General features: G+C 43.6%; 2 protein-coding genes across 2 annotated transcripts in view; one reads left to right on the top strand and one right to left on the bottom strand.

Moving 5' to 3' along the window:
• Positions 1–9,607, top strand: part of tmtops2b (teleost multiple tissue opsin 2b) — a gene marked incomplete at both ends in the record, with an annotated part of 36,489 nt that extends 26,882 nt beyond the window's left edge. The window contains 3 exons of the mRNA XM_079518697.1: positions 2,055–2,380; positions 7,734–7,967; positions 9,548–9,607. Coding sequence (XP_079374823.1) covers positions 2,055–2,380; positions 7,734–7,967; positions 9,548–9,607 — 620 coding nt within the window. The remainder of the gene's footprint in view (positions 1–2,054; positions 2,381–7,733; positions 7,968–9,547) is intronic.
• st6gal2a (ST6 beta-galactosamide alpha-2,6-sialyltranferase 2a) overlaps positions 9,040–26,213 on the bottom strand; it is a 73,434-nt gene continuing 56,260 nt past the window's right edge. Inside the window, exons 5-6 of the mRNA XM_079517563.1 lie at positions 24,594–24,768; positions 9,040–13,346 (exon numbers count right to left, since the gene is read on the bottom strand). Of these exons, the coding sequence (XP_079373689.1) occupies positions 13,099–13,346; positions 24,594–24,768 (423 nt within the window). The 3' untranslated portion in view covers positions 9,040–13,098. The remainder of the gene's footprint in view (positions 13,347–24,593; positions 24,769–26,213) is intronic.

The raw sequence follows: 26,213 nt of genomic DNA, 5'->3' as shown, positions 1-26,213 counted from the left end.
AAGTTCAGGTTTTTTGGGTGCAATTGAGCTTAGAAAACCTAAAAAACATTTAACCGTTTAACACATTTGTTTACCTGTACGTCTCCGGTGAGAACCTGGTTATCTCATTGCCTCTTGGTTATTCACTGAGTTGATTGATTGAGCCATACAAGTGTCTATGCTCATTAGTGTTCTCTCTAATCATTGAATGCATCAAAGACAGCAATCACTTTGATACCTGTGGGGGGGGGGGGGGGGGGGGGGGGGGACTCTGTGTGTGTGTGTGTGTGCGTGCGTAAATGAAATGAAATGAAACTAGAAAAAGTGCCCTTCCGGGCACAGGTCTCCACCAGGAGGATAGGAGTGTGTGTGATGTTTGGCAAAATGTTTAGGAGTAATGTTTAGGAGCCTTTGATGGCAATTGGATGATTTGAGGCATTTTGTTCCAAAAATGTGTTTTGCAAAAATCAACCTGTTGGTGGCGCTATAACAGGCCAATGTGAAAAGGGTGGGATATATTCCTCAGCCTAGTAAGAAAATGTGTGAAAGATTTCACGTAAATTGTATGCTGCGTTCATGATTTGAGGCTTTTGTTCAAAACGGGGCAATCTTGCAAACTGTGAAAGCCAATTATAGCCAATTAGGATGGAATATGAAATATCGGACAGATCCGACTTGAGCACATGACCATAGAGATACTGTGTAACGATTTGTGAGATTTGTGGACAGAATCTGGAGGAGTAATATCAAAAAAGGTGTTTTACAAAAGTCAGCCTCCTGGTGGCGCTATAAAAGGCAGATGCGGAAATTGCAGGTCAAAGGTTTGTCCTTGGCCACTAGGGAGTGTGCATGCAACGTTTCACGCAGATCGGTGCAGTTTTAGGTAAAAATGTGAAAAGCTGCCTCATGGTGGCGCTATAACAGGCCGTTCTGGAAAATGCGGGGCAGAGGTTCATCGTTGCCATCCAGGGAGTGTGTGTGCAAAGTTTGGCATCGAGCGGGTTAACGGTGCCGGAGATTAGCTGTACACAGACGGACGGAAGGAAGGACGGACACACACACACACGGACGGACACACACACGGACGGAGTGCAAAACATACTCTCTCCCCATGCCTTCGGCCTGGTGGAGACAATGATTTCTATATTTACCCAGGGTATCTGGGCTAAGCTCAAGAACTTGTTTCCAGCCAGGCCCTGCTCATAGAACACATTTCATCGTAGTGGTTCAATGCCTTGTTCAAGGGCACTTCAGCGGTGGTAATTTTAACGTGTCGACCTTCCGGTATCAAGACCTGTCTTGCTATAGCGCTATATCACAAACATGCCGCCTATAGCCTGCATGGCTATTCCTGTGTGTGTGTGTGTGGCGTACCGTGCACACAGAGAGAGAGAGAGAGAGAGAGAGAGATGCGCCCTGTGTGGGTCTCGCGCTTGTATCACGGCATCCTGCACGTGCATGTCAAAATGAATTGGAATGAAAAAACAAATTATGTATCCGCTGCCTATATGTATCGGGTCTGGATCACATCTTGGTGAACTCTTACAGTGTGTGATCCCTGGTCGGCGATCAATCGTTTAGTGTGAAAGTCACAATGATATAATGACAGCCGATTTAAAAAAAAGACTCCTGCAGTGTGAAATGCACAACGATCTGCTGACTCGCCGACAACTTTAAAACTCCTACAGTGTGTAGGGGCCATTAAGTACATGCAGGACCATGGGAGTTTGCATGCCTCCGCTGTCAGTTATAGCTGATTGTATCAATCAGCCTAGCATCCTATTCCTCCAGGGAAACTCCCCCCTGTCAGGTGCAAAGGAGCAACTTTCATGGACACTCATGCATTGAAGGAAGCATGAGTTCAAGTCCGTTGCTCTCCCCAGGTTGGCGGAGGGTGTGTAGAGCCCAGGATCACATTAGATAATTGACACAGGGGTGAAAAATGTGTTACAAAATCGCACAAAAAAAGAAAGAAAAAAAAAGTGAATAAAGTATTCAATCAATCAATCAAAGTATAAAACACATCTAATAGTAAGACTAATTTGTCTTCTCTCTCTCTCTTTTCTTTCTGTCAGGTATCGTGTCTCTCATCTCTCTGGTGATCCTGTCCTATGACCGCTACAGCACGCTGACCGTATGCAACAAGCGGGGCCCGGACTACCGCAAGCCCCTGCTGGCCGTGGGCGGCTCCTGGCTGTACTCGTTGCTGTGGACAGTGCCCCCGCTGCTGGGCTGGAGTAGCTACGGCATAGAGGGGGCCGGGACGAGCTGCTCGGTGTCGTGGACGGCTCAGTCGGCTCAGTCGCACGCCTACATCATCTGCCTGTTCATCTTCTGCCTGGGCCTGCCCGTTATGCTCATGGTCTACTGCTATAGCAGGCTGCTTTGGACAGTTAAACAGGTACTACGACAGGGAAAATGCGTGCGTGCGTGCGTGCGAGATTGCGTGTATAAGCCATACAAATGGTGTACGTGTCAGGCTTACAATTTAGACAGTGATCGACGTTAAGTGTCTTTCTGGATTCAGCTATACATACTCTGGTATGCTCTAGAGATTTACTTTGTAATCCTGTGGCTCAGGCTGTACGGGCGATAATTTGATGCACATACTGTAAGATAAGATAAACCTTTATTGATCTCTAGAGGGGAATTCAGCTACAGGCAGTAAGAGTGGAACATTGGAGAGGTGCAGTAAGAGTAGGAGTAAAATTTAAGTACCAAAACAAAGAATGAAATAAAGATAGAATAAAATAGACGTACATTGAACATTAGATTCTGGCACAAGACACATACTGTATGCAGGCATGTATACTGTATATACAGTAGCTCTATATGTGACTCTTTTTGATACAGAGACAGTCACTCTTCAGGAGAGAAGAATAACAGATTTTTTTTTAATCCAAAATGAGTTATTGGCATGCAGGCAGACTCTTCACATCGATTTCAGCTCTGACATTTATTTCAGACATGCTCTAGTAACTAGAGCATGTCTGGAATAAATGTCAGAGCTGAAGTCGATGTGAACATATGAAATAAATGCTTAAACACATAGGTGTAATGTTCAGAGTCCACAGAAGTGAACCCGCTCCACCCAGAACTTCTCGCTCAACATCGACGGCTCCCTTAATTGTCACGACCTCCACACGCATCTGCAAACCTAGGTGTCATCTTCGACCCTATAACCTTTCATTCCTCCCCCACGTAAACCACATCACGAAAACAGCATAGTGAACCACTCTTATCCTTCTTCCAGGTGTCCAAGAAATAGTCTGTGACACGTTTGAGGGATCTTGAGACCGGGGACATGTTGTGCGCACATACTGTGTGGTATGACGCAGTATGGCTCTGCGGCCAATCAATCATGTTGTGTAGGCTAATGATAAACCGTCTGTCTTATTTACACAGCCTGCAAGTCAGGACCAATCTCTTCTTTACGAAACACAATGTTATAATAATAGGCTATGGAGATCCCTGATGTCATCAATATTGGCCAGCAACTCTACATCGGACCTCAAACCTCAAATCCTTAGATCTCCATATATGGAGCTGACCTGTTCTTCCATGTGTTGACCTGACCTCATCAAACCCTGTACACTCAAGACACGCTTCATATATGGGAATATGGCCAGTACAGAATTCATTCCATATGTTGATCTGAACCCCCATGCCAAAGCGCCAGCACTGGGCTTCTCCCTCAGTGCATCTTACTGGTATACACAGTGTGTGCCTGTGCGTGCGTGCGTGCGTGCGTGCGTGCGTGCGTGCGTGCGTGCGTCTATCCATCATTGTTATGAATAGGTAGTTTAACTGTTGCATTACTCCACTCATGGTCATGGGGTGATGGAGAACGGTGATGCATTGCAGACCATAAATAATTTCTGACCTTGAATGCTCCCTACAGACGGGAAGCGTGGCCAAACCAGACTGGACCTTCCTGCACAGTACAGAATTCATTCCATACGTTTGATCTGACCCCCCATGCCTAAGCGCCAGCACTGCATGGGCTTCTCACCCTCAGTGCATCTTTACAGTGTGTGTGTGTGTGTGTGTGTGCGCGCGTGTGCGCTTGGTGGTGCATGGAGTTTCCGCTGAGAGACTTTTCTTTTGCCTCGTTCATTTGAAGTAAATTAAGTCCCATGTGGCCTGAGCCATGATTTGAATTATTTTCTGTGGAGCAGCTGGGGATTACTGAAACATACTGTACATGTATCTCTTTAGAATGCTTAGCTGCTTCGACAAAGTCAAATGTCTTGTGTAGGACATCGGTAATTGCACAAGTGCTACTGTAGTACACCTTTTGAACACACACACACACACACACACACACACACACACACACACACACACACACACACACACACACACACACACACACACACACACACACACACACACACACACACACACACACACACACACAGTAGTAGCCTACTTCACTCACTTGTTGGTTGCCCTTTCCGTAGTGTTTTCTGCTGATTGGAATTGAATCCGTCGGCAATAAGCAGCTTTCACTAAGTGTCCTTCACTCACAATTAGCCTTTTCTGGGTCACATTGGCTAATTAAAGGGGGTGTAGGTGATACTGTTGTTGGTAATACATTTATTTTATTGGCACAGAGTGTTTGTTCAGTAGCAGGGGTCTCCTCATTGTGTCCAGTCCATTAGTAAACAGAAAATACTTTTTTTTTGTTTTTGGCTTTTTGCTTTTGATTGATAGTAATTAGTGGAAGGAGACAAGGGGAGAGGCATGCAGCAAAGGTGCCGCTGGGGACGCTGTGGGCGTGTTCTCTCCTCCGCGTCATCAGTGCCCATACCCGAGGCGGGGTCGGCGAAAGGGTCTTTCTGTGTGGAGTGTGTGCATGTTCTTCCCATGTCCCCTTGCAACATGGTTGCTCGAACCCGGGCTCCCCCAGAGTCAGTGTTGAAGTGTCCTTCGACACTGAACCCCAAATTGCTCCTGATGTGCTGGTTGGTGCCCTGCATGGTCTCCGCCGCCATCGGTGTATGAATGCGCGGGTGAATTTAAATGCTCTATAGCAATGATTACTATTAGAATATAGAGTTATTTCACATTTATTTTAACAAAGAAATATCATTATGTTACACTTTAGCTATTGAAAAATAGCAGATCGATCTACAAGCTCACACCGAGTGCCACGCTACGAGCTTGTAGATCGGCTATTTTTTTTAAATTGTGAAAATGTGGCGCACATCTTTGAATGTATATTCTTCTTTCAGAGCGAGCGTTTTTAACTCAAATTGTTGCTTCTGGGGGGTTCCTGGAACAACATATTTTCAGATTTGGGTTGGTGGCCAATTACGTATACTTTTGGGGTCCTTGACATGCAAATGTTTGAGAACGACTGACATAGAAACATGGGGTTTTCAAGAAAACTGTCAGGATTCAGAAGGCATTTGTAGAATCGAGCTCAGGTCTAAATGGGTTAATGCCCAAAAATATAGGGCTCCATTTTCGTCACTGAACTTATCCCTAAACTTCTTTGCCTTTTTTTACTTTTTACTATTTTGCAAAACATTTTTGAATAGTTAAAATGGCCAGTCTACAAGCTCACAACGTGTCAATGTAAGATTGGCTAGTTCAACTATTCAAAAATGTTTTTCAAAATAGTAAAAAAAGGCAAAGAAGTTTAGGGATAAGGGGTTTAGCGGTGACGAAAATGGAGCCCATAATCTCTAGTACTATGTAGTGTGTAGACATTAGAGCAAGGGCAGATGAATGACGACTGCTGGAGTAAAATATGGAGGCGGTGGGAAGGAACTGATAGACATAATCATAATTGTGGTGGAAGAGGCACCCACAGCCACAGCTAACAATTATGCTTCACCACAGCTAGGAACCGAATCACAAAGAGACAAAGAGTTGTACAGCAATGGATAATATAGCTGAGACCTGTAATGGGCCATTATTTACTTGTAGTGTAAATAAGATAAGAGAGACCCAATGAGTGTGCTGTTTGTGAATAAACTATAAGAGAGACCCAACAAGTGTGCTGTTTGTGAATAAGCTATAAGAGAGACCCAACGAGTGTGCTGTTTGTGAATAAGCTAAGAGACCCAACCGAGTGTGCCGTTTGTGAATAAGCTAAGAGAGACCCAACCAGTGTGCAGTTTGTGAATAAGCTATAAGAGAGACACAACCAGTGTGCAGTTTGTGAATAAGCTATAAGAGAGACACAACCAGTGTGCCGTTTGTGAATAAGCTAAGAGAGACCCAACCAGTGTGCAGTTTGTGAATAAGCTATAAGAGAGACACAACCAGTGTGCTGTTTGTGAATAAGCTATAAGAGAGACCCAACGAGTGTGCTGTTTGTGAATAAGCTAAGAGACCCAACCGAGTGTGCCGTTTGTGAATAAGCTAAGAGAGACCCAACCAGTGTGCAGTTTGTGAATAAGCTATAAGAGAGACACAGCCAGTGTGCTGTTTGTGAATAAGCTAAGAGAGACCCAACCAGTGTGCGGTTTGTGAATAAGCTAAGAGAGACCCAACCAGTGTGCGGTTTGTGAATAAGCTAAGAGAGACCCAACGAGTGTGCTGTTTGTGAATAAACTATAAGAGAGACCCAACAAGTGTGCTGTTTGTGAATAAGCTATAAGAGAGACCCAACGAGTGTGCTGTTTGTGAATAACCTAAGAGACCCAACCGAGTGTGCCGTTTGTGAATAAGCTAAGAGAGACCCAACCAGTGTGCAGTTTGTGAATAAGCTATAAGAGAGACACAGCCAGTGTGCTGTTTGTGAATAAGCTAAGAGAGACCCAACCAGTGTGCGGTTTGTGAATAAGCTAAGAGAGACCCAACCAGTGTGCGGTTTGTGAATAAGCTAAGAGAGACCCAACGAGTGTGCTGTTTGTGAATAAGCTAAGAGAGACCCAACGAGTGTGCTGTTTGTGAATAAGCTACAGTAAGGGAGACCCAACCAGTGTGCTGTTTGTGAAACAAGCTTCTAAATATCTGAAACCCTTTACTTGTACTTTTTTGTGGTAAAAACGCTCAAACCTTCTTCTTGAAAGTTGCCTTGATCTTCTTAATCACCCCCCCCCCCCCCCCTCCCCTTCTTCCCTTTTTTGTGTGTAAAATAACACGATGAGAACTATGCACATTGCACAAAAAATTATTTCACCCACTTTTTTACTTCAAACTGTGAAGCTATTGGGACTGTAAGAAGAGACCAGGAGGGGTATTAAAATAAATTAGAGAGAGAGAGAGAGAGAGAGAGAGAGAGAGAGACGGACAGCTCCCGATATTAAATCTGAGAAATACATTACAGAGACACTGAAAGAAATGAGATTCCAGGCAGCAGAATTAGGCGTGTACAAGGCATGTACGTACAGTATAAAAGGCACTTTATGCTGTAAATCTGCTGTGAGTGAGGGGGAGATTCATGGGCAAAATCTTTCTCTACCACCTTGGCCAACAGAATCTTTCAATAAAATGTAATTGTGTTAAGTCGGAATATTCAACCACTCTTACACCAAACTTTTACGTTTACTGGTTCAATGCGTCACGGGTTTTACTGCAAAGAAAATAATTAAAAAGCTCTCATCCATGACGGCAGTCATTAAGCGCGCGCACACGCCCACGCACACACACACACACACGCACCTTGTCAGGCCCATTACAGGTCCGCTTACTAGCGTCACCATCATATACCAATTACTACGACCAACTAGCTGTACCATGATTCTTTCTTTATGCCCTTTTTTGTGCTCATCCGTTTCTGCTTCTCCTGCACACAGGTGGGTAGGATCCGTAAGACGGCCGCGCGGCGGAGGGAGTACCGCATCCTCTTCATGGTGATGAGCACGGTGGCCTGCTACCTGCTCTGCTGGATGCCCTACGGCGTGGTGGCCATGATGGCCACCTTCGGCCCGCCGCACACCATCAGCCCCGTGGCGAGCGTGGTGCCGTCGCTGCTGGCCAAGAGCAGCGCGGTCATCAACCCCCTCATCTATATACTCATGAACAAACAGGTTAGTGAGAACTCTCTACAGGGCTCTATTTTCGTCACCACTAAAACCCCTTATCCCTAAACTTCTTTGCCTTTTTGAGTGGTGCAACCACTCCAAGGAACAGCAATGTCCGTGTTAACCTATGTGACTATGTACTGTATGTGTGACTATGTGACTATGAGTACCAGTAGGGGAAAAAGTGGCGCTGTTGTGCCAGAAACAGAGAGAGAAAGTGTTGCACTGTTGCCTAGTGCTAATTACAGAGAGAGAGAGAGAGAGAGAGAGAGAGAGAGAGAGAGAGAGAGAGGCAGGGGGAGAGGGGAGTTGCACCACTCAGTTCACACAGGTGTGATTCTTTTTTACTATTTTGAAAAACATTTGTTTTATTTTTATTTTTTTATGGGTTTTTTTTTGTGGCTTTCGCCTTTATTTTATATTTTTTTTATGGAGGGACAGACAGTAGGCTTACAGGAAATGGGGGAGAGAGATGGTGGGAAGACATGCAGTAAAGGCCGTCGGGATCGGGAGTCGAACCCGCGGCACACTGCCAGACTGGATTACCAGCCAAGGCGCCTGGACCGCTGAGCCACGGCCCAGGCCTGATTTTTTTTTTTGAATAGTTCAAGTAGCCATTGACACGTTGTGAGCTTGTAGACTGGCCATTTTAACTATATTCAAAAATGTTTTGCAAAATAGTAAAAAAGGCAAAGACGTTTAGGGATAAGGGGTTTAGCTATGACGAAAATGGAGCCCTGTGTGTGTGTGTGTGTGTGTGTGTGTGTGTGTGTGCGCATGTCCAATAACAGGGTACAACAATGAAGCGTTACATTTACAACATCTTTATTTACATAGTAGAAAACAATGAATTAACAACAGCTGAATTCATACAAATAAGTCTATCTAAACATCCATTCAAGTCTAATAAAAAGGGCCTTCAATCGATGACAAAATCAAAAAGAAAAGCTCTTTAAAAGAACTCCCTATAAGGCTTATATGGGAGTGAAATATGACATTTCACTCCTCATTGTGGCGAGTCACCAGTGCCTCTTCTTTATCCCTTTGCCCCCCCCCCCCCCCCCCTCCCCTCCCCGGTTGATCAGGATCCTCAGTGACTAATGGAAATGTACAAAGTGAAACCAAGAAATTGGACAACAATGCTCATATTTTAAAAAAAGGCAGTGTGGCGCAGCAATTCCCCACAATTACAGAAGAGAAAGAGAAAATGTACAAGGAGATAGGCCTCTGGAATTAGAGGAAAAGAGGACAATGAATGAGGGGAATATGGTCAATCAATAGCACACTCGTGAGTGTGACATAAGAGCAAAAATGTCCACTGTGGGAATATGGTCAATAGCAGTCACTCTCAAAAAAAGATGTTCTCATCTCAGTGCTTGGCAACCAATAAACTCAGTCAAGCTTTAATATATATAAAAAAAGGGGGTTTTCAAAGTAGTACTGCTTAATTCCCAAAAGGTATAAAATGCAGACTTGCAAAGAAAAGGCACTTCTAAGGCACTGCGTCTTTGATGAAAAAATATATGTAGAGATTTATTTATGAGCAAGGCAACATCAATAAATATGACCAACACGTTTCGACCTAGAAGGTCTTCATCAGGGTCTATCAGGAGATAGACGGTGATAAAGACGATGATAAAGAGTAAAGACCTTCTAATATATATATTTTTTTTCATCAAAGACGGAGTACAGAAGTCCATGTTGTTTATTGCCCTCCTTTCTAAACCTATGGCAAAAGCCCACCCAACTCTAAACTCCTCCCATTTCATGCTTCCCACTATGGCGGATGGTGGATTAATAGGTTTTTGGTGACGGACAAAATCAATGATCACAATATCTCGATATCGATAATGTGACAACATTTTATGGGTGACAAGACGATCATCAGTCATTTGGATATGATGGCCAAACAGTAGAGGCATCCATTGTTCGTTACACTTGTATTGCAATTGTATCACTTTACTTCAACACAGCCTTTTTAAGACCATATGAAGACAAACACTTAAACTATATCAAGATTCTGCAATAGTCAGAATCCCAGACGATATCTAGTCTCACTAAAACATGTCAACATATCACCCAGCTCTGGATTATCCCGCACAAAATAACCAGTAGTAGCCAAGTCAGGTTTTAACCTGCTGCATTTTGACAAACATGTGTGAGGCCTCACTGAGCAGATCTAAGTACGTATGCCCTGTTCAATCGGAAGATGCCTCTCATTGCACAATGGGGCTTTTAACAATCAAACTCACTCCAAGCATCAAAATGAGAAGGAATAGAACTCCATAAGTCGCAATATTGGTTTGTACTCAAGAAAAGGACTCATTCGGCCTTTAGCTACTGTAGCGAAAACCTTTCGAAATTATAATTGGCACAATATCAACATTCCACTACAGTTGCCAAGACGCATTGCACCTGATCGAATGCTTCTCTAGGGAACTAATAATAGCTGCACCAAAAGTGTATGTAATTTCCCTATACACACACAATAGTATACAGAAATCTGCACGCCGCCAGCGAAAATAAACAAACAAAATCGTCTTATAGCACACCCACCTACTTCTCTGAATACGAAAGACAATGCAGTCTAGTTACAGTACAGTAAACATGGACAGTTTTTGACTCTTTGCCCTGCTCCATTTTTGCATGCTCTGTGCATCGGTATGCAATCAAACAGCAATTAATTCATATACAAGATATTCAGGGCTCTTTCTTTCTTTTTTGGACCTTCAGTGTGTTCGCAAGCAATTAGATATTATGATGATTTACCTCAAGAACAAAACAAACTAATAAAGAAGGCAGCGAATCTGCATGACTGCTCAAGAACACCGTCTCAAACTCACCTTCAGAGAAACCCTTTCCGGTATAGGTCTTCCTTTGATCTGCAAACAAGACGTTCACCCTGGAGCTGCAGTAGCACGACTAGATTTGTCTACCTTCTCGTGTATCTTCAAATGAGACACCCACTTTGAATCCACTTAGAACAGGATAATATATACATACACGAACATAACAGCTCTTCTTTTCATCTACTGCCTGGACAAGTGCTGTCTTTCTTCAGCACACGTATCTTATGCCCAAATAACACTTTTTAAGAGACATACTGTATTTCAACGTGTACTAAACCACACGCAACATTTCTTAGTACTATAAAACACTGCTACAAACCTCTACTGTACATTTCTGACTGCAGAAGGTCGCAGTATAAATCACAACTCCGTCTTCTTGGCTATACAACTTGTCTGCCTCATGATTCGGCAACAAATATCCAAACACTTATGAGCATATTCAACTAAATAAAAGAGGTACATTCCCTTTCAATGAATGCAAGAAAGACCAAGCTAGTGATGGTGGACATGCACAAAGTCTGTCAAACCAATACTACTCACTACATGCCTGGCACAGACTCATGTGTAAACATAAAAACCAATCAAAGCAGAGACCAGGGTGAATAGGACTGTACAAATTACAGCTTCAAAATCTCTTTTGTTCTGACAAGACACGGTCTCCGCTATCCACCGCAGAGGTCTCAAAGGTCTCAAGTCCAATATCAGAGGGTTGAGAAAAAAATGTACATTGTCGATGTATAACAAGTGCAACGCTGCACGCTGCTTTGAAGTGACAAGAGAAAATTCAACAAAGACTACTGCATAGACAGGTCATGTGTGTGGGCTGATTTGGCCATTTGCAAGGGGTAATTTAATTACATTCATTACAAAGCGAATTGGCTTTCACATAGTGGCTAATGATTACACAAAAGGTGTTGCCAATGTCTGACAACACAGCGGCATCACTGACTATTCTTCACACAGGGCAGGCCGTGTAAATACAGCTATAGCCAGTAGAACTCTTATTCTTAGCAATTTAGCTAACAACGCTTCTAAGTCCAGTTGCTAATCAACTGTTGGTTGATTAATTGTTGGTTAATCAACAATTTAACACGATGACCCTCCAGTCATGACAATAGTATACACAAGACACTGAACAGTCCGAAAGGAAAAATCATAGGAAAGTGTTCAGTTGGTTCACTAAGAAGCACAGCATCAAATCTGTTCTATACACCTACAGTATATGGATTGAAAATCCATTTTGGCCCCCGATTTTCGTGGATATAACACCCTTGTCAAAATAACAACAATTGGGACTCACGGAGTACGATGAATCCTTTTGATCTGAAAGACAACAAGGCGCCCTGGCGTTGAATCAGAAGTCATTCTTAAAAGTGCTAAGTAGGAGTTACAATCTGCTTGTGAGTTGGCATGCAGTTGGTGTGCAGTCATTTATGGCAGAGGGCGAGTGATTCGGGGAGTGTTGTGGTATAAATAGTGCGAAAGAACCCCCTGATGACAACACCAAAGAAGACTTCTGACTTAACAAGAGGTCGATTTGACAAATGTCAAACTGTGAATGAAATGTACATCCATCCTGACTTAATACTGATAGTCTTGAATGTTGGTGTTGGGTGATCCTGCCAAGACTTGTGTCTTCTTCATCATTTTTTAGAAATTATTTGAGTGTGAGAGAGAGTATGTGTGTGAGTGCGTGTGCGTGCGTGTGTGTGTGTGTGTGTCGTATGCGAGTGACATTCAGTGCTGCTTGCTCTGTTAGATATTTCACAACCCATTAGACCAGTAGAAAAGCAACAAAAAAAAAGGACAGAAATTCATCATCAATATCCATCAAACAGCAGAGCTTTCTTTAGGCAGAGACCAGACCCACCACTAAGCTCTTCATTAGCACAAGAGTTCACAATATTAAAACATATCCAGAAATTGAAAAACTGACTCGTCTACCAAAAACAAAAACACAGATCTATTGCTACCTGGTCAGCTCCAGCGCTAACGTGGCTCAGCGAAAGCAGAGAATCCCCTTCAGACCGGTTTGTTGCCAGTCTTGGGTGAAGTAACGTATCCTGAAGAAGACAAGGTCTGATAGAACATTCCAGGTCCATCACACCCTGGAGGGCTATGGCTTCGGTTCTTCACGGGTCTAACTTTGTCGGTTTCAGTACCCCCTAATCCCCTGTGGCTTTATAGCACCCCTCCCTCAGTCCACAAAGAGGGTGTGTGTGTGTGTGTGTGTGTGTGTGTGTGTGTGTGTGTGTGTGTCTTGGCCCACGGGATAAAGATTTCATATCTCAGATGTCACAGTTTACGGCGTTGAATCCAGGGAGCGTGACCCGGCCTTTTCTCCTGAGGTCGCTCTCGGGGCCTGTGTTGATCCTCTGGATCAGGCTCTTCTCAAAGAGGAGGGGGTGGTACGCGCCCAGGGTGCAGGCGGCGTCGTAATAACGCTCGTGGTAGTGGCACAGGTCCGTCTGCCTCAGGGAGGGGATGTACTCGTAGACGTGCACTTCTTCGCACAGCGCCATCATCAGGAGGATGCCTACAACGATGACACAAATATACAGTTAGTTTCGTATAGTTGAAGACACGCCACTTCTGCTCTGCGGGAGGAACCACTTGGTCTGCTTGGATAACGCAATGCATTTTCCTACATTCCATTCAATAGAGCGTCGCAGTCCCGCCCCCTCGAGAGACCCGGAAAATAAATCCCCGTTCATTTTCCTCATAGACTTTTCAGAAAGTATTTATTTAAAGACGTTTACGCCGCGGACAAAGCCAACTCGAGTCGTGACAAATCATGACAACAAACACAATTTTTCGGGCTGAACAAATAATTAGAAAGAAGAAGAAAACGGCAGGTTACAACACTTTTTTTGTTGTTTTTCTTCTTTGTAATTATTTGTTTGGTCCAAAATATTGTGTTTGTTGTCATGATTTGTCACGACTCGAGTTGGCTTCGTACGACGCTTAAAAGGTCTTTAAATAAATACTTTTTGAAATGTCTAAGGGAAAAATGCATTGGGAACTATTTCCTGGGCCTGGCGTCGTCATGAAAGGGGGCGGGACTGCGACGCTCTATAACTCGGGCTCAGTACGATTACATACAACGTCAATGCAAAGCACGTTGGAGTCTTTGCTCCAGCTGAAATATCCCAACGGAGGTGACATTCGCTTCACCCCAACCAATCACCGTTGATGTTGTTCTGAATCCAAAAAGTGAAAGCATATGGGCTCCATTTTTGTCTCATCTTTCTAAAGCCTCTATTTGGGGATTTAGGAGTGGGGAAAGGGTGTTCACCCACTAAAGTTGGTATTTTGGTTACCTGTCTAAATCCCTTAAACACCTCCGTTACCCGTTATATTATGCATAGGTGTGGTTTGGGCGTTACAATAATTAAATCATATTTAACCAATCACCAGTCCACATGCCATTGCCTTTAATAGATCCCTTATCCGTTGCCCGTTAGTGCTACAGTATATATGCTTCATAGCCTTACGTTCTATAGCCCATGGAAGAGTGTTGCGTTGCTGCCCCCCCCCCCCCCTCTCATTTTTTTCTCCACCCCGCACAGAGCCAAGAACACTCGTCTTTTCATTGAGTCACAACTCGCTCAAATCTTGCTCAAAATTCAAAGTACTATGTAAACTACGAAATTCGGGCTTTCATTTGGTATATAGATCGAGCGTGTAGGCCGTCTCTACGAAACGGTATCAAGCGGAAAGGAAAGGTCGGTCAATTGGATTAAACGCCATTTGCTGCGCTATGGGATGATGAAACTGAGCGAACACTTGCATGCGTGGAATCACGCATAGTCTTTGACTATACAATTATAAACACAATGGACACAAGGAAGGCACTCACTTCTGCTGATGATTATAGGAAAATTACAAAGAGAATAAGGAGAGATGACGCATGCCTTACTCCAAGGACATCTCCATGCAGGCGTGCAGCCCGTGTCGCTCTACCAAACTAATTTGACACGGCTTACGGGTATAAGTTACGGGTGGTTTTAAACTCCACTGTCGCTTTCCCAAATATGTGTGACCAAAATAGCAATTTAGGGGAAAACGTGCCAACACGCCCATGACCACACCTCTAGGCGCAAATACCGGTGTCGGCAAAAAAGATAGCGGGTGACGCTGGACGAAAATACCATTAAGGGACAGAGAAAGCTCCTATATTCGTAATTTTCGGGCAGCGGCTGAATTGCGGAACGCGCTGCGGGTAAAGTCGGAGACAAAATTGGAGCCCTATATATTCAAAGATTTGTGCCGCATTTTCACGATTTTTCAAAAATAGCAGACCTACAAGCTCGTAGCGCGCCACTCGGTGGCGCGCTATGAGCTTGTAGATCTGCTATTTTTCAATAGCTAAAGCATAACATAAGGCTAACACCAAAAGGGGTTCCCGCCCAAAATGGGTTAAATTTAGGAACGGCCAAGAAAATCCAAGTTTGACGCCCCCCCCCCCCCCCCCCCATGATACAAATATTCCACCTTTTCATGCGTTATTTAGCTGCACCTCTGATGTGGTATGCTCGTCTCATTCCGATGCCTTATTTGTGGATTGAATATACTTGGTAAGCTTCATGAACTTCCCGCGTAACCAACAGATATCCTGCAGAGTGCAGACATTAATCCACACTCTTTACCGTGGTTTATTATTAACCCATTTAGACCTGAGGACGATTCTACAAATGCCTTCAAAATTCAGACAGTTTTCTGAAAAACCCTATGTTTCCGTGTCAGTGGTTTTCAAACATTTTCATGTCAAGGACCCCCAAAAATATATGTAATTGGCCGCCGACCCCCATCTGAAAATATGTTGTTCCAGGGACCCCCCAGAAGCAAAGATTTGAGCTAAAAACATTCGCTCTGAAAGAATATACAAAGATTTGCGCCACATTTTCACGATTTTTCAAAAAATAGCTAAAGTATAACATAATTCTTGAAACACCAAAAAGGGGTTCCCGCCCAAAATGGGTTAACCAGGTAAATCACTTCGCCGTATTCAAGACGGGCAGAAGATGAGAACGGGAGCAGGAGAGAGGCGTAGCCTCTGCACATGTATATCTCAGCGGGGCAGCTGTCAGGGCCATCTATGCAACGTGTTTAATGACCTAGCTAGACCCGCATTAACCATTTAAAAAATGCTACTTCACCGATGCAGCAGGCCATTAGTGGGACATTTCCTCTTTCCATCGACTTGGAGCACATCAAAAGCACACCAAGGCAGCAGGATTTCTGCCTGGCCGAGCATTTGTGCCTGGCCCGAGCTCTGAAGTGGTCCATGTGACCAAGCCTCTTGAGAGAGGCAGCGAGGCCAAGGTCATCCCACCCCTGGCTCGGGATGACTGCTCTATGAACTGCCCGGCATATAGCTGTGTTGTGCATGTGTGTGTGCGTGCGCACATGTGCGTGCGGGCACGTGTGTGTGTGAGCCTGTACTAGGGCATAAAGCAACTAGTCGACTAGTTTACTAGTCGACTAGTAAATCCACTAGTCGACCTTGTTGGTACTAGTTGACTAGTTGATAAGAAAAAACAAGAAAAAAAAAGTTTATTTTTATTTTTTCCCCGATTTTGTAGGCCTCAAGATCAGGTAGATTATAGTTATAGTCACCATGTACCAGTTTTTCAATGTACAAATATGTATTTCGGAGAAAAAAAAAAAAAAGTTTATTTTTTTAATTTATTTTATTTTTTACATAATAGGTAGTTAAACAACTAGTCGACTAGTAAACTAGGCAACTAGTCAACTAGTAAAAATGACTAGAAGTGAATGCCCTAGTCTGTACAGTACACATATCAAAACGTTCTCTCTCTCTCCCTCTTCAGTTTTACAGGTGTTTCCTGATTCTGTTCCACTGCAAGCCGCGGCCATTGGACAACTCCTCCATGCCCTCCAAGACCACGGTCATCCAGCTCACCCGCAGAGTCTACAGCAACACGGTGGCGTGTGACGCCCAGGTGCCGCCCAGTGTCCCCCCCGACAAAGGCTGCAGCACCCCAGCCACTGAGCACACCGTCACCAACCCTCCCGTAGGCGTAGTCACCTCCAGAACAGAAGTACCATCAACGAGGCCATGAGGGAAAAGCCCGGACCCTAGGCCAGAATAAAGCACTCGTCGTCGTACACATTGGGAAAAAAATAAATAATAATTCTAGTCTGAAATCACTGGATATGACGTCACCAGGAGGTACATTTTCATGCTATCCAAAGTCCACCTCTGACACAGAGTAGACAGAAATGGTACCGTCCTATAGAGAGTTGTATTGAGGACGGATATCGTTTTACTGTTTTCTCCCAGATTCCATTTCCGATTTTTAGGTCAGATGTGAGCATGTCACCTGGTTGGACCTTTACAAAACGGCTAAATGTCATATTTGTCACATAGAAACAGACTGTGTGTGGTCTAAGGATGTCTGGCTCTTAATTATGTCTATGCTAGAGCTTGTATAACATGCTTATTTTTCACGATGGATTATTATTGTAAGCCTTAATATTGTGTCAACTGCTAATTTATTTATTTTAATATACACTTGCCTTTAATGTAAAAACGTTCAACTTTAGGTCCAAAAGCAAAAAGAACGTGTCAAATTTCCCATAACGACATTTGGTATAAAACAATGAGAACAGGTCTCCGCCAGCAATCCGCCAATCAGGATGCAATATGAAAAGTCTGACAGTCACAATGACCATAGAGATAATGCATACCGATTTGCGTAATGTTTGGACAAAATCTAGGAGTAATATCAAAAATATGTTTAGCAAAAATGGCCTCCTGGTGGTGTTATAACAGGACAATGTGAAAAAGCTGGCATTTCTTCCTCGGCCTAGTGAGAATTGTGCGTGCAAAGTTTCACGGCAATCGCAGCCTGTGTTCATGATTTGAGACATTTTGTTCAAAATGGACCACTCCTGCAAACTTTGGAAGCCAATCAGATTCAGGATGGAATTTGAAAGATCTGACAGAATTGTTGGGTTTAATGACTATGGAGATACTGTGTACCAAAAAAAATAAAGTTTTACAAAAAATCTGCCTCTTCGTGGCGCTATAACAGGCCCATGTGAAACATTTGGGGCAGATGTTCTGCTCTGGCATCCAAGGAGTGTGTGTACACAGTTTCACGTCGATGGGGCCAACGGTGGTGGAGATTAGGGGCCCCATCTCTGCACCATGGATAAGTTTACTGCTTCACCAACAGTCCAGTGCTTTTTCCCCCACAAGTATTCTCCAGTTGAGAAGCGAGACAAGCAAGCGATTGCGGAGACAAACATTGTGATGAGAAGCGGGTCTGCTTGCTCCATGGGAGAACCGGTGTGTACAGTACAAGTACACATATCAAAACGTTCTCTCTCTCCCTCTTCAGTTTGACAGGTGTTTCCTAATTCTGTTCCACTGCAAGCAGTACTGTATGTATGTGTAAGACTCTAGTCTAGCCTTTCAAGTTTTTCCTCTAGGTACTGTAGAGATGAAAGAATAGTCTTAGGAGAACGCACGGTTGCTATCGAGTGAAACAAATTAGTATTGAAACCGTTTCAAATATTCTGAATGTAGCCCACTGAAAGGATATTTATGACAGCACTCAACAACCTGCCTGATGCCCACATTAGACAGGAGTATAGAGTACACACACACACCACACAACGGTCAATGTAATGACGCATGACGATATAATACCTCCCCCTCCACTATACCACTGACCTTTATTTTCCCTTCAATCCTCTAGTTATTGGAATCCGTGATAGCTCACTCTAAGTGAAGAAAATGGATGGAACTCGACAGAGAGTCAGGAGACTACATTTTAAATCCTGGAACCGCCGCCACAGACATTGCATACAGTGACGTCCTACCATGCATAAGGCTTTCCATAATGTTAAATACTGTGGTTTTCTTTTATTGATCGAAATAATAACAATAATAACCACATACATTTTGGTGAGTGCTCGTACATTTTAAGTTGGGAGCACTAGTAAAAAATTAAAATAAAAAAATAATTCTGAGGCATGCAGGGACTTGAGACTTGCTTGATATGGATAATCCTACACCAGTGAGCTTTATTGTACAGTTATTTCTTGTCGAGTTACATTGTCTTTGCATTTATTTTATTTGTGTGTGTGTGTGTGTGTGTGTGTGTGTGTGTGTGTGTGTTGTAAGATGTAATTTTCACATTTGTAAACTTTATTTAAGATGGATCAGTGTAGCGAGACAGGAAACCAAGGGCAGAGAGAGAGAGGATGTATGCGAGACAAGATTGGGGTCAGACTTGAACACGGGTCCTTCGCTCAGACGGCACAGAATGGTCTGGTCACCATTGTTGTGTTTTAGTGCATTTTAAAATGCAAGATTGACTTGAGAAAAACGTAGCTGAAAATCACCTCTGGATAAAATATAGATTTACCAATTAAATTCAAATGAGGTAGTTTGTGCTTAACAAAGTTGAAGCTCTGCTACATACAGAGTGTTCATTAACGGGTCTCCCCGTTTCTCCAGCTCGTTAAAACACATCGACTGCCAAGAACTGCTATTTACGTCCTTTCAAATCCAGCGCTTCACTGCCAAAGACGGTGATTTACACGCAATGGTCTCTCCAGTGGTTTACGATAGATGGCATTCTTCGCCAAAGCCAGGACAATTTAGCAAGTGGTCTGCCATTATGTAGATATAATCGGGGGTGTATAGCCTAAATAGGCACCCCCCTAGGCACCCCCCCCCCCCCCCCCCCACACACACACTTCTAAAAGTAGCAATGGATATAATAATGGCAGAATCTGTAAATATTGGAAAAGAATCGAATGGTAGGCCTACGTGTAAGAGCAGGTCAAGCTGGAGAAGTATGTACCATTACACACATAAATAGACACCCACAGATCACGTAATAAAATGCATACATCCATGTTTACATGTTATATGTCAAAATAGATATACATAAATTAATCAGGTGCTGTAGCTTCAATCAACAAGAGAAAAAAATTACAAAAAAGGGATCGATTGTAAAGTCCTCATTCATGCCTTAGTAGGAGCCGACGTTCAGGAGACAACTGTGCGCAATGTGTGTAAATCCGAAAAGATTCCAACTGTACCAAGTACTGTGTTCCAGACAGTCTCATCCTCATCTGGGGCATTGAATATCGTAAAGATAGCGTAAAGATATCGTAAAGAACATGTGATATCGTAAAGAGGCCACATCATGTTTGGCGGACATGAAATGCATTGCAACTAGGCTCTTGGTTGCCGATACTGCATGTATGTATGTTAAAAAATGTGTCTTCTTCGGCGCCCAATTGTGTTTTCTCACATACCCTGAATGAGAACCCTGTATATAGACAATGGCATGTATTGACACCTGTATGGTTCTTTTAAAAAATATTTTATGTATGAAATATGAGGTTGAGGTTTTCTTTTTACCCGAGTCTAGGAGGAAAGCATTTCTGTGTTACGACGAGAGCAAAGGCAGCTTTCAAAGAGACGGATGCATGATTTGACATGTCAAATATCGCATAGTTTATTATTTAACCATGTACCATACAATTGTATGTACTGTAATTATTAGTGAATAAACAATCTTTTTTTCATACACGTGTCCTGCACAACTACAGCGTGTCTGTCTGTCTGTCTGTCTGTCTGTCTGTCTGTCTGTCTGTCTGTCTGTCTGTCTGTCTGTCTGTCTGCCTGCGCGCGCGCGTATGCTCTGTCTGTCTGTCTGTCTGTCTGTCTGTCTGTCTGTCTGTCTGTCTGTCTGTCTGTGTGTGTGTGCCTGTGCGTGTGTATGCGCGGGTGCAGTACTTAGTTTCGACAGTTTTTGGTTTAGACTAGTCATTGGTTAGACCAGTCATTAGTCCTACAACTACAACCTATCTCAAACCCTCACCCTAAACCTAACCTCCCATGGGGCAGCACACCTAAACCTAACCTTAACCCATGTCTAACCAATGACTAGTCTAAACTAAGTATGCACCCCGTACGCGCATGTGAAAATGGTAAATGGTAAATGGTGCATTTATATAGCGCCTTTATCCAAGGCGCTTCACATAGATTGTGCATTACATTCACCCATTCACACACACATTCATACACCGATTGCAGCGGAAGCCATGCAAGGTACCAACCAGCACATCGGGAGCAATTTGGGGTTCAGTGTCTTGCCCAAGGACACTTCGACATGTAGACAGGAGGAGCCGGGATTCGAACCGCCGACCCATGGATCATTGGACGACCTGCTCTACCTCCTGAGCCACAGCCGCCCTGTGGTATGTGAGTGCATGTTAGCTTGGTTCTATCCCCCACTGCTCTAGTGCCTGCACTCTGCTCGCCATTGACCAGGTGCATACAGCACTCACAATCTCCAAATTGTCACCACCGACGTGTCCAAGTCAGTGCATCACTGTATTTATATCAACGTTCCCTCGCTGCACTGCACCGCTAGAGTGCAAAGCATTCAACAACTGACTGTATTTATATCAACGTTCCCTCGCTGCACGGCACCGCTAGAGTGCAAAGCATTCAACAACTGACAGCACAGCGAAGACCGAGACTGAGTGACTCTGAGAAACACACGCTGTGTTCTAAATATGGCAAAGCGCCGATGCTGTGCCACAGTAATGACTTTAAACGGAGGTCATCCTATAATTTAAAAAAAATGAATTCATGTGATGTTTGAAAAGCTCTCCCATGTCAACCCCGTGACAAGAAAAGTGCTATGAAGCTATATGTGTCTTTAACACACACAACAGCCATACGTTTTTACGTATGGCCATTTTAGCGAGCTGCTACATCTGCAGCAAAATAGTTAAATGTTGACATTTGAAGTTAAAATACCATACTCTACAACAGTCCTCATTGTTTAGCAGCAATTAAAATCTCAGCATTATCCAATTATTATAAAATGTTACATGGCTTTTAATAATAATTAATTATTATTATAATAATAATGATAATAAATACAGCATGTACGTTTAGTCAATCGTGATTCCTGGTCCACACTTTTTTTTTAAACATTTTTCTACTTTTTCTCTAGTTGAGAAACAGTGGCCTCTCTTTTTAATGTACAGCCCCACTTCCTCTGCCGTTGTGGTCATAATGATTGTATTTATTCAAAAGGACAGAAAATTGCACAGCATGTTCTAGGGTCCTCCAGCACCAATTACCATGCAGCCATGGCAACTGTCGGCAGATGTAAATAAACAAGATGTAATGACAGCATTTGGCTCGTAAAGAAAATGCACACAGACATAAAATGCATTGGCTTGGCTACAGTCTTTTGTCTTGTCTGCAAGGGAGATGTGCCGTAACAGTAAGCCATCTTAGAATTCACACATGTTGGCTTTCTCATTACGACTTGGGTCACCCACAAGACCATAATTGCCAATTTAGCATAATATATTGGATAAAAGGCTAATGCATGTTGGTTATAATTTAAAAATGACATAATGTAATGCAATTATTATAATATGATATACAGTATGTGCCTGCCTGTATTGTTTATAGATAGATAGATAGATAGATAGATAGATAGATAGATAGATAGATAGATAGATAGATAGATAGATACGATATCCAGTCTCCTTGCTTTGAACACTAATTCAGAGTCAATCTGTACGCCTCGTGGATAGCATCAGAGAAAGATTGAGAACATTTTCGCGGGGCGAAAGAGGGCCCGGCCGGCCGCTCCGATGCGGGGTAGTAAACTGTATACTCTCTCTCTCTCTCTCTCTCGCTCTCTCTCTGGCTCTCTCTCTCTTTCCCACAAACTTAACGCTGTTAAGTTACCGCGACTAAGACTACATTTCCTGTCAATAATACGCAGTGTAAAATGTAGTTCATTGGGAGTTAAAGGGAGACGCTTTATTGTGAAGGGCCCTTCATGGCGCAGGCAGGAAATAGTGTTTAAACTGGGATGCTTACTGGCTGCACGTTAACAGTTTGACGGCCGCTAATTGTTTAATCCAGTGTTCCACCGCGCGTAAAACGCTATACCCGACATTTGTTTAATGCGTTTAATTCACTGTTAATATAAAATAATTAAAAATGATGATGATGATGATGATGATGACGAAACCGGAAATCAAGTCTGGGCTGCTAGGGCTTCTGGGAAATTGAGCTCAATGTAAGTGGACGGGGGGTTTGTTTGGACTACAATGCCTCATGGAGGCGGACCCTGTAGCGCATTGTAATGGCCGCTGGTGTTGATGATCAAAACATGCCGACGGACTATTTTTTGAAACGTTGAAAGCTGCAAATACTTCAGCGTATGCTCTAAAAGGTAATAAAACAATCTCGGCAGCGTTGAATATTTGATTAAATAGCGGGTAACGCGGGTTATGGAGTCAAACTGTTAAGAGTGCAGACGGATTTGCTCCGGTCTGTCCACTGTGGCTGTATACAGTTGTTAGTGCTGCAGACTCTGCAATCGCCTGATAAAGTTGAGTTTTGATTCTTTGAACAGTCAAAACAAGACATAAAATGACCACAGGCACTTTCAAAAGAGGGCAAGATAGATGGAGTAAAAGGTGGAATACAAACACAACAGCTCCATCCACGTGCACCGAGTGGAGGTGAGTGAAAGACAACAGTAGCCTAATCATCAAGATGGACGGACATGCCCACGTTAACTTGAATTGAAAAATGAAGAGACTATTTAATCATCCCGAAGCTGTCCCATTCATCACAGCCACAGACGACAGGCACAACTATACTATGTGAGTATAGCAGCCTTACACCCTCCAGTATTTGATTAGCTCCGTTAGGAATATGGACATTTCAACATGTAACGTGATTTCCAATATGCAACCCGTGAGCCTACATTATGTATATGCATTGCCTCAGGTATACGCTGCAACTGAGACACGGTAAGGGTTCTGAAGTGGTGTTTACGGTCCCGTACGGCGTTCACCGCCCGGGGGGGGAGGGGGGGGGCACGACATTCCAGCCGCTACTGATCAAATCCCTGAGTACAAAAGGTGAGACGGTGTGTGCAGCATGCACTGTGCACAATCATGCACAAGCAAGGAATATACATGACAGAATTCAGCGGAGAGTGGATTATGGCAGGAGTGTGGTATCTGCATATGCTCGTGTGCGTGTGCTAGGGCAGGGGTTCTCAACCCGTGGGTCGCGACCCCTCGGGGGGTCGCCAAATTATTTTGGGGGGTCCCCAAATTATTATTTTTGTATTATTGTGTAACTGCTGGAAAGTGGAAATGAAGAGTGTACATATAGTACACATAGACATAGTACATGCATACACCTTCCCTAATGATTATATCTGGTTTCAGTATTTATTTATGGTGTATTGTCTCTATTATTAAGGTTATTGTAGCAGTCAATTTATATTGGGGGTCGGGGGGGGGCGGGGCGGGGGTCCCGAGACATTGCCAAATCATTTCCGGGGGTCCCCGGCCAAAAACGTTGATAACCCCTGTGCTAGGGCATTCACTTCTAGTCATTTTTACTAGTTGACTAGTTGTTTAACTACCCATTATGTTTTTTACTTTTGGAAATACATATTTGTACATTTAAAAACTGTGTACATTGGTGACTATAACTATAATCTACCTGATCTTGAGGCCTACAAAATCGGGGGGGAAAAAAAAAACTTTATTTATTTATTTTTTTCTTATCAACTAGTCAACTAGTACCAACAAGGTCGACTAGTGGATTTACTAGTCGACTAGTTGCTTAATGCCCTTGCATGTGTGTGTGTGTGTGTGTGTGTGTGTGTGTGTGTGTGTGTGTGTGTGTGTGTGTGTGTGTGTGTGTGTGTGCGTGCATGTGTGCTTTCACCTATAAACCCAGAGGAAGGCGGGTTGGGCTGGATGTTCTCCTGCGTGTTTCCCTGGATCACGTCCCAGAGCTGCCAGACGTAGCTGGGGTGAAGGACGTAGAAGGGCTGCCCGGGGTCCAGCCTGCGGCGCTCCACATATGGGCTGAACAGGTTGTAGTCTGGGCTGGCATACCACTGAGTATAGAGAGGACAGGGGGACGAAGGAGGCAGAAGGCACGTTACGGTCGGCAACACGGGGAGGCTTTCTGACCTCAAATACACAACATGGCTGTCCTCTGCACCTTAGAGTATATATTAACCCATTTAGGCCTGACGTCGAAATTTTCCAAAAAAAGTCTTCTAAATCCTGACAGTTTTATTAAAAACCCATGTTTCTATGTCAGTTGTTCTCAAACATATTCATGTCAAGGAACCCCAAATATATATATGACATTGGCCACCGACCCCCATCTGAAAATATGTTGTTCCAGGGACCCACTCAGTAGCAAAGATTTGAGTTAAAAACTCGCTCTGAAAGAACATATATTCAAAGACTTCAGGCACATTTTCACGATTTTTCAAAAATAGCAGACCTAGCTTGTAGATCTGCTATTTTTCAATAGCTAAATTATAATATAATGTTTAAAACACCAAAAGGGGTTCCCGCCCAGAATGGGTTAATAGAGACGGCACCCGGAGGAAACCCCGAGGGGAAATGGACATAGTGGCCGAATTTGTCATTGCAGCTCGCACCAGCGCTGGTACGTTTGACCATAGACATATATACGTAGACGCCCTTTCCGGCTCTGAGGCGCGTGTCACCATTGAAGGCACAATTTTCCCGAGATTCCTTGCAAAGCATTTGCCTTCAATGAGCAGCTTCCGCGTGCGTAACATAAGTCCCGGAAAAGACGCGCTGTGATTGGCCAGTAGTCACTTGAGTGACAGCGAGAGAAATGGAGGAGTCGCATGAGTGACGTCACATGGGCAGCGACGCAGCGTGCCTTCAGCAAAGGCCTTCAGCACTTCTAAATAAGAAAGCTGCGGAGAACTGTTGCTTTGTGTTCACTCTTTAATGTTTTCTGTTAGTAATCTAATCCCCCCTGGCTCTGATGTTGTATTGTTGTATTAATAACTTTGTTGTTTGTGTTTGTTTGTTTGTCTTGTTTTGTATTGTAATGTATTGTCATGACTGTTATAAAGTTTTGTTAAAAAAAAAAAGCACTGCACTTCCGCCTTCATTGGGATACACGTCGCTCCAATGAACTGCAACGGCCAGTGAGGCATCTATTTATATTAATATCTATGCGTTTGACAATCATTGCGCACGTTCGTTTATGGGGTCCATGATACGTGAACGAATGTGTCATACGTGAACGCGCGCAAACGGCGCAATGATAGTCGGCAGCGAGTTCATGCGTTTGGGTCCAATCCGTCCCAGAATGCACTCTGTTCCTACCCGGAAGGAGGAGTGAAATCGCCTCGTGCGCTTTTGAGCAACTTAATGCAAGTGGATGGGAGGAGAAATGCGGTGCCGTCTCTATTAATATATACTCTAAGCTCTGCACCCGCTCCTCATCACCTCAGATGTTAATTTAACTCTGAGAGTGTACAGATGCAACCAAATGGACCTGCAAGAG

The sequence above is a fragment of the Electrona antarctica genome, assembly GCF_951216825.1.
Source record: "Electrona antarctica genome assembly, chromosome: 13".
Taxonomy (NCBI): Eukaryota; Metazoa; Chordata; class Actinopteri; order Myctophiformes; family Myctophidae; genus Electrona; species Electrona antarctica.
This window is presented reverse-complemented; position numbering and strand designations above follow the sequence as displayed.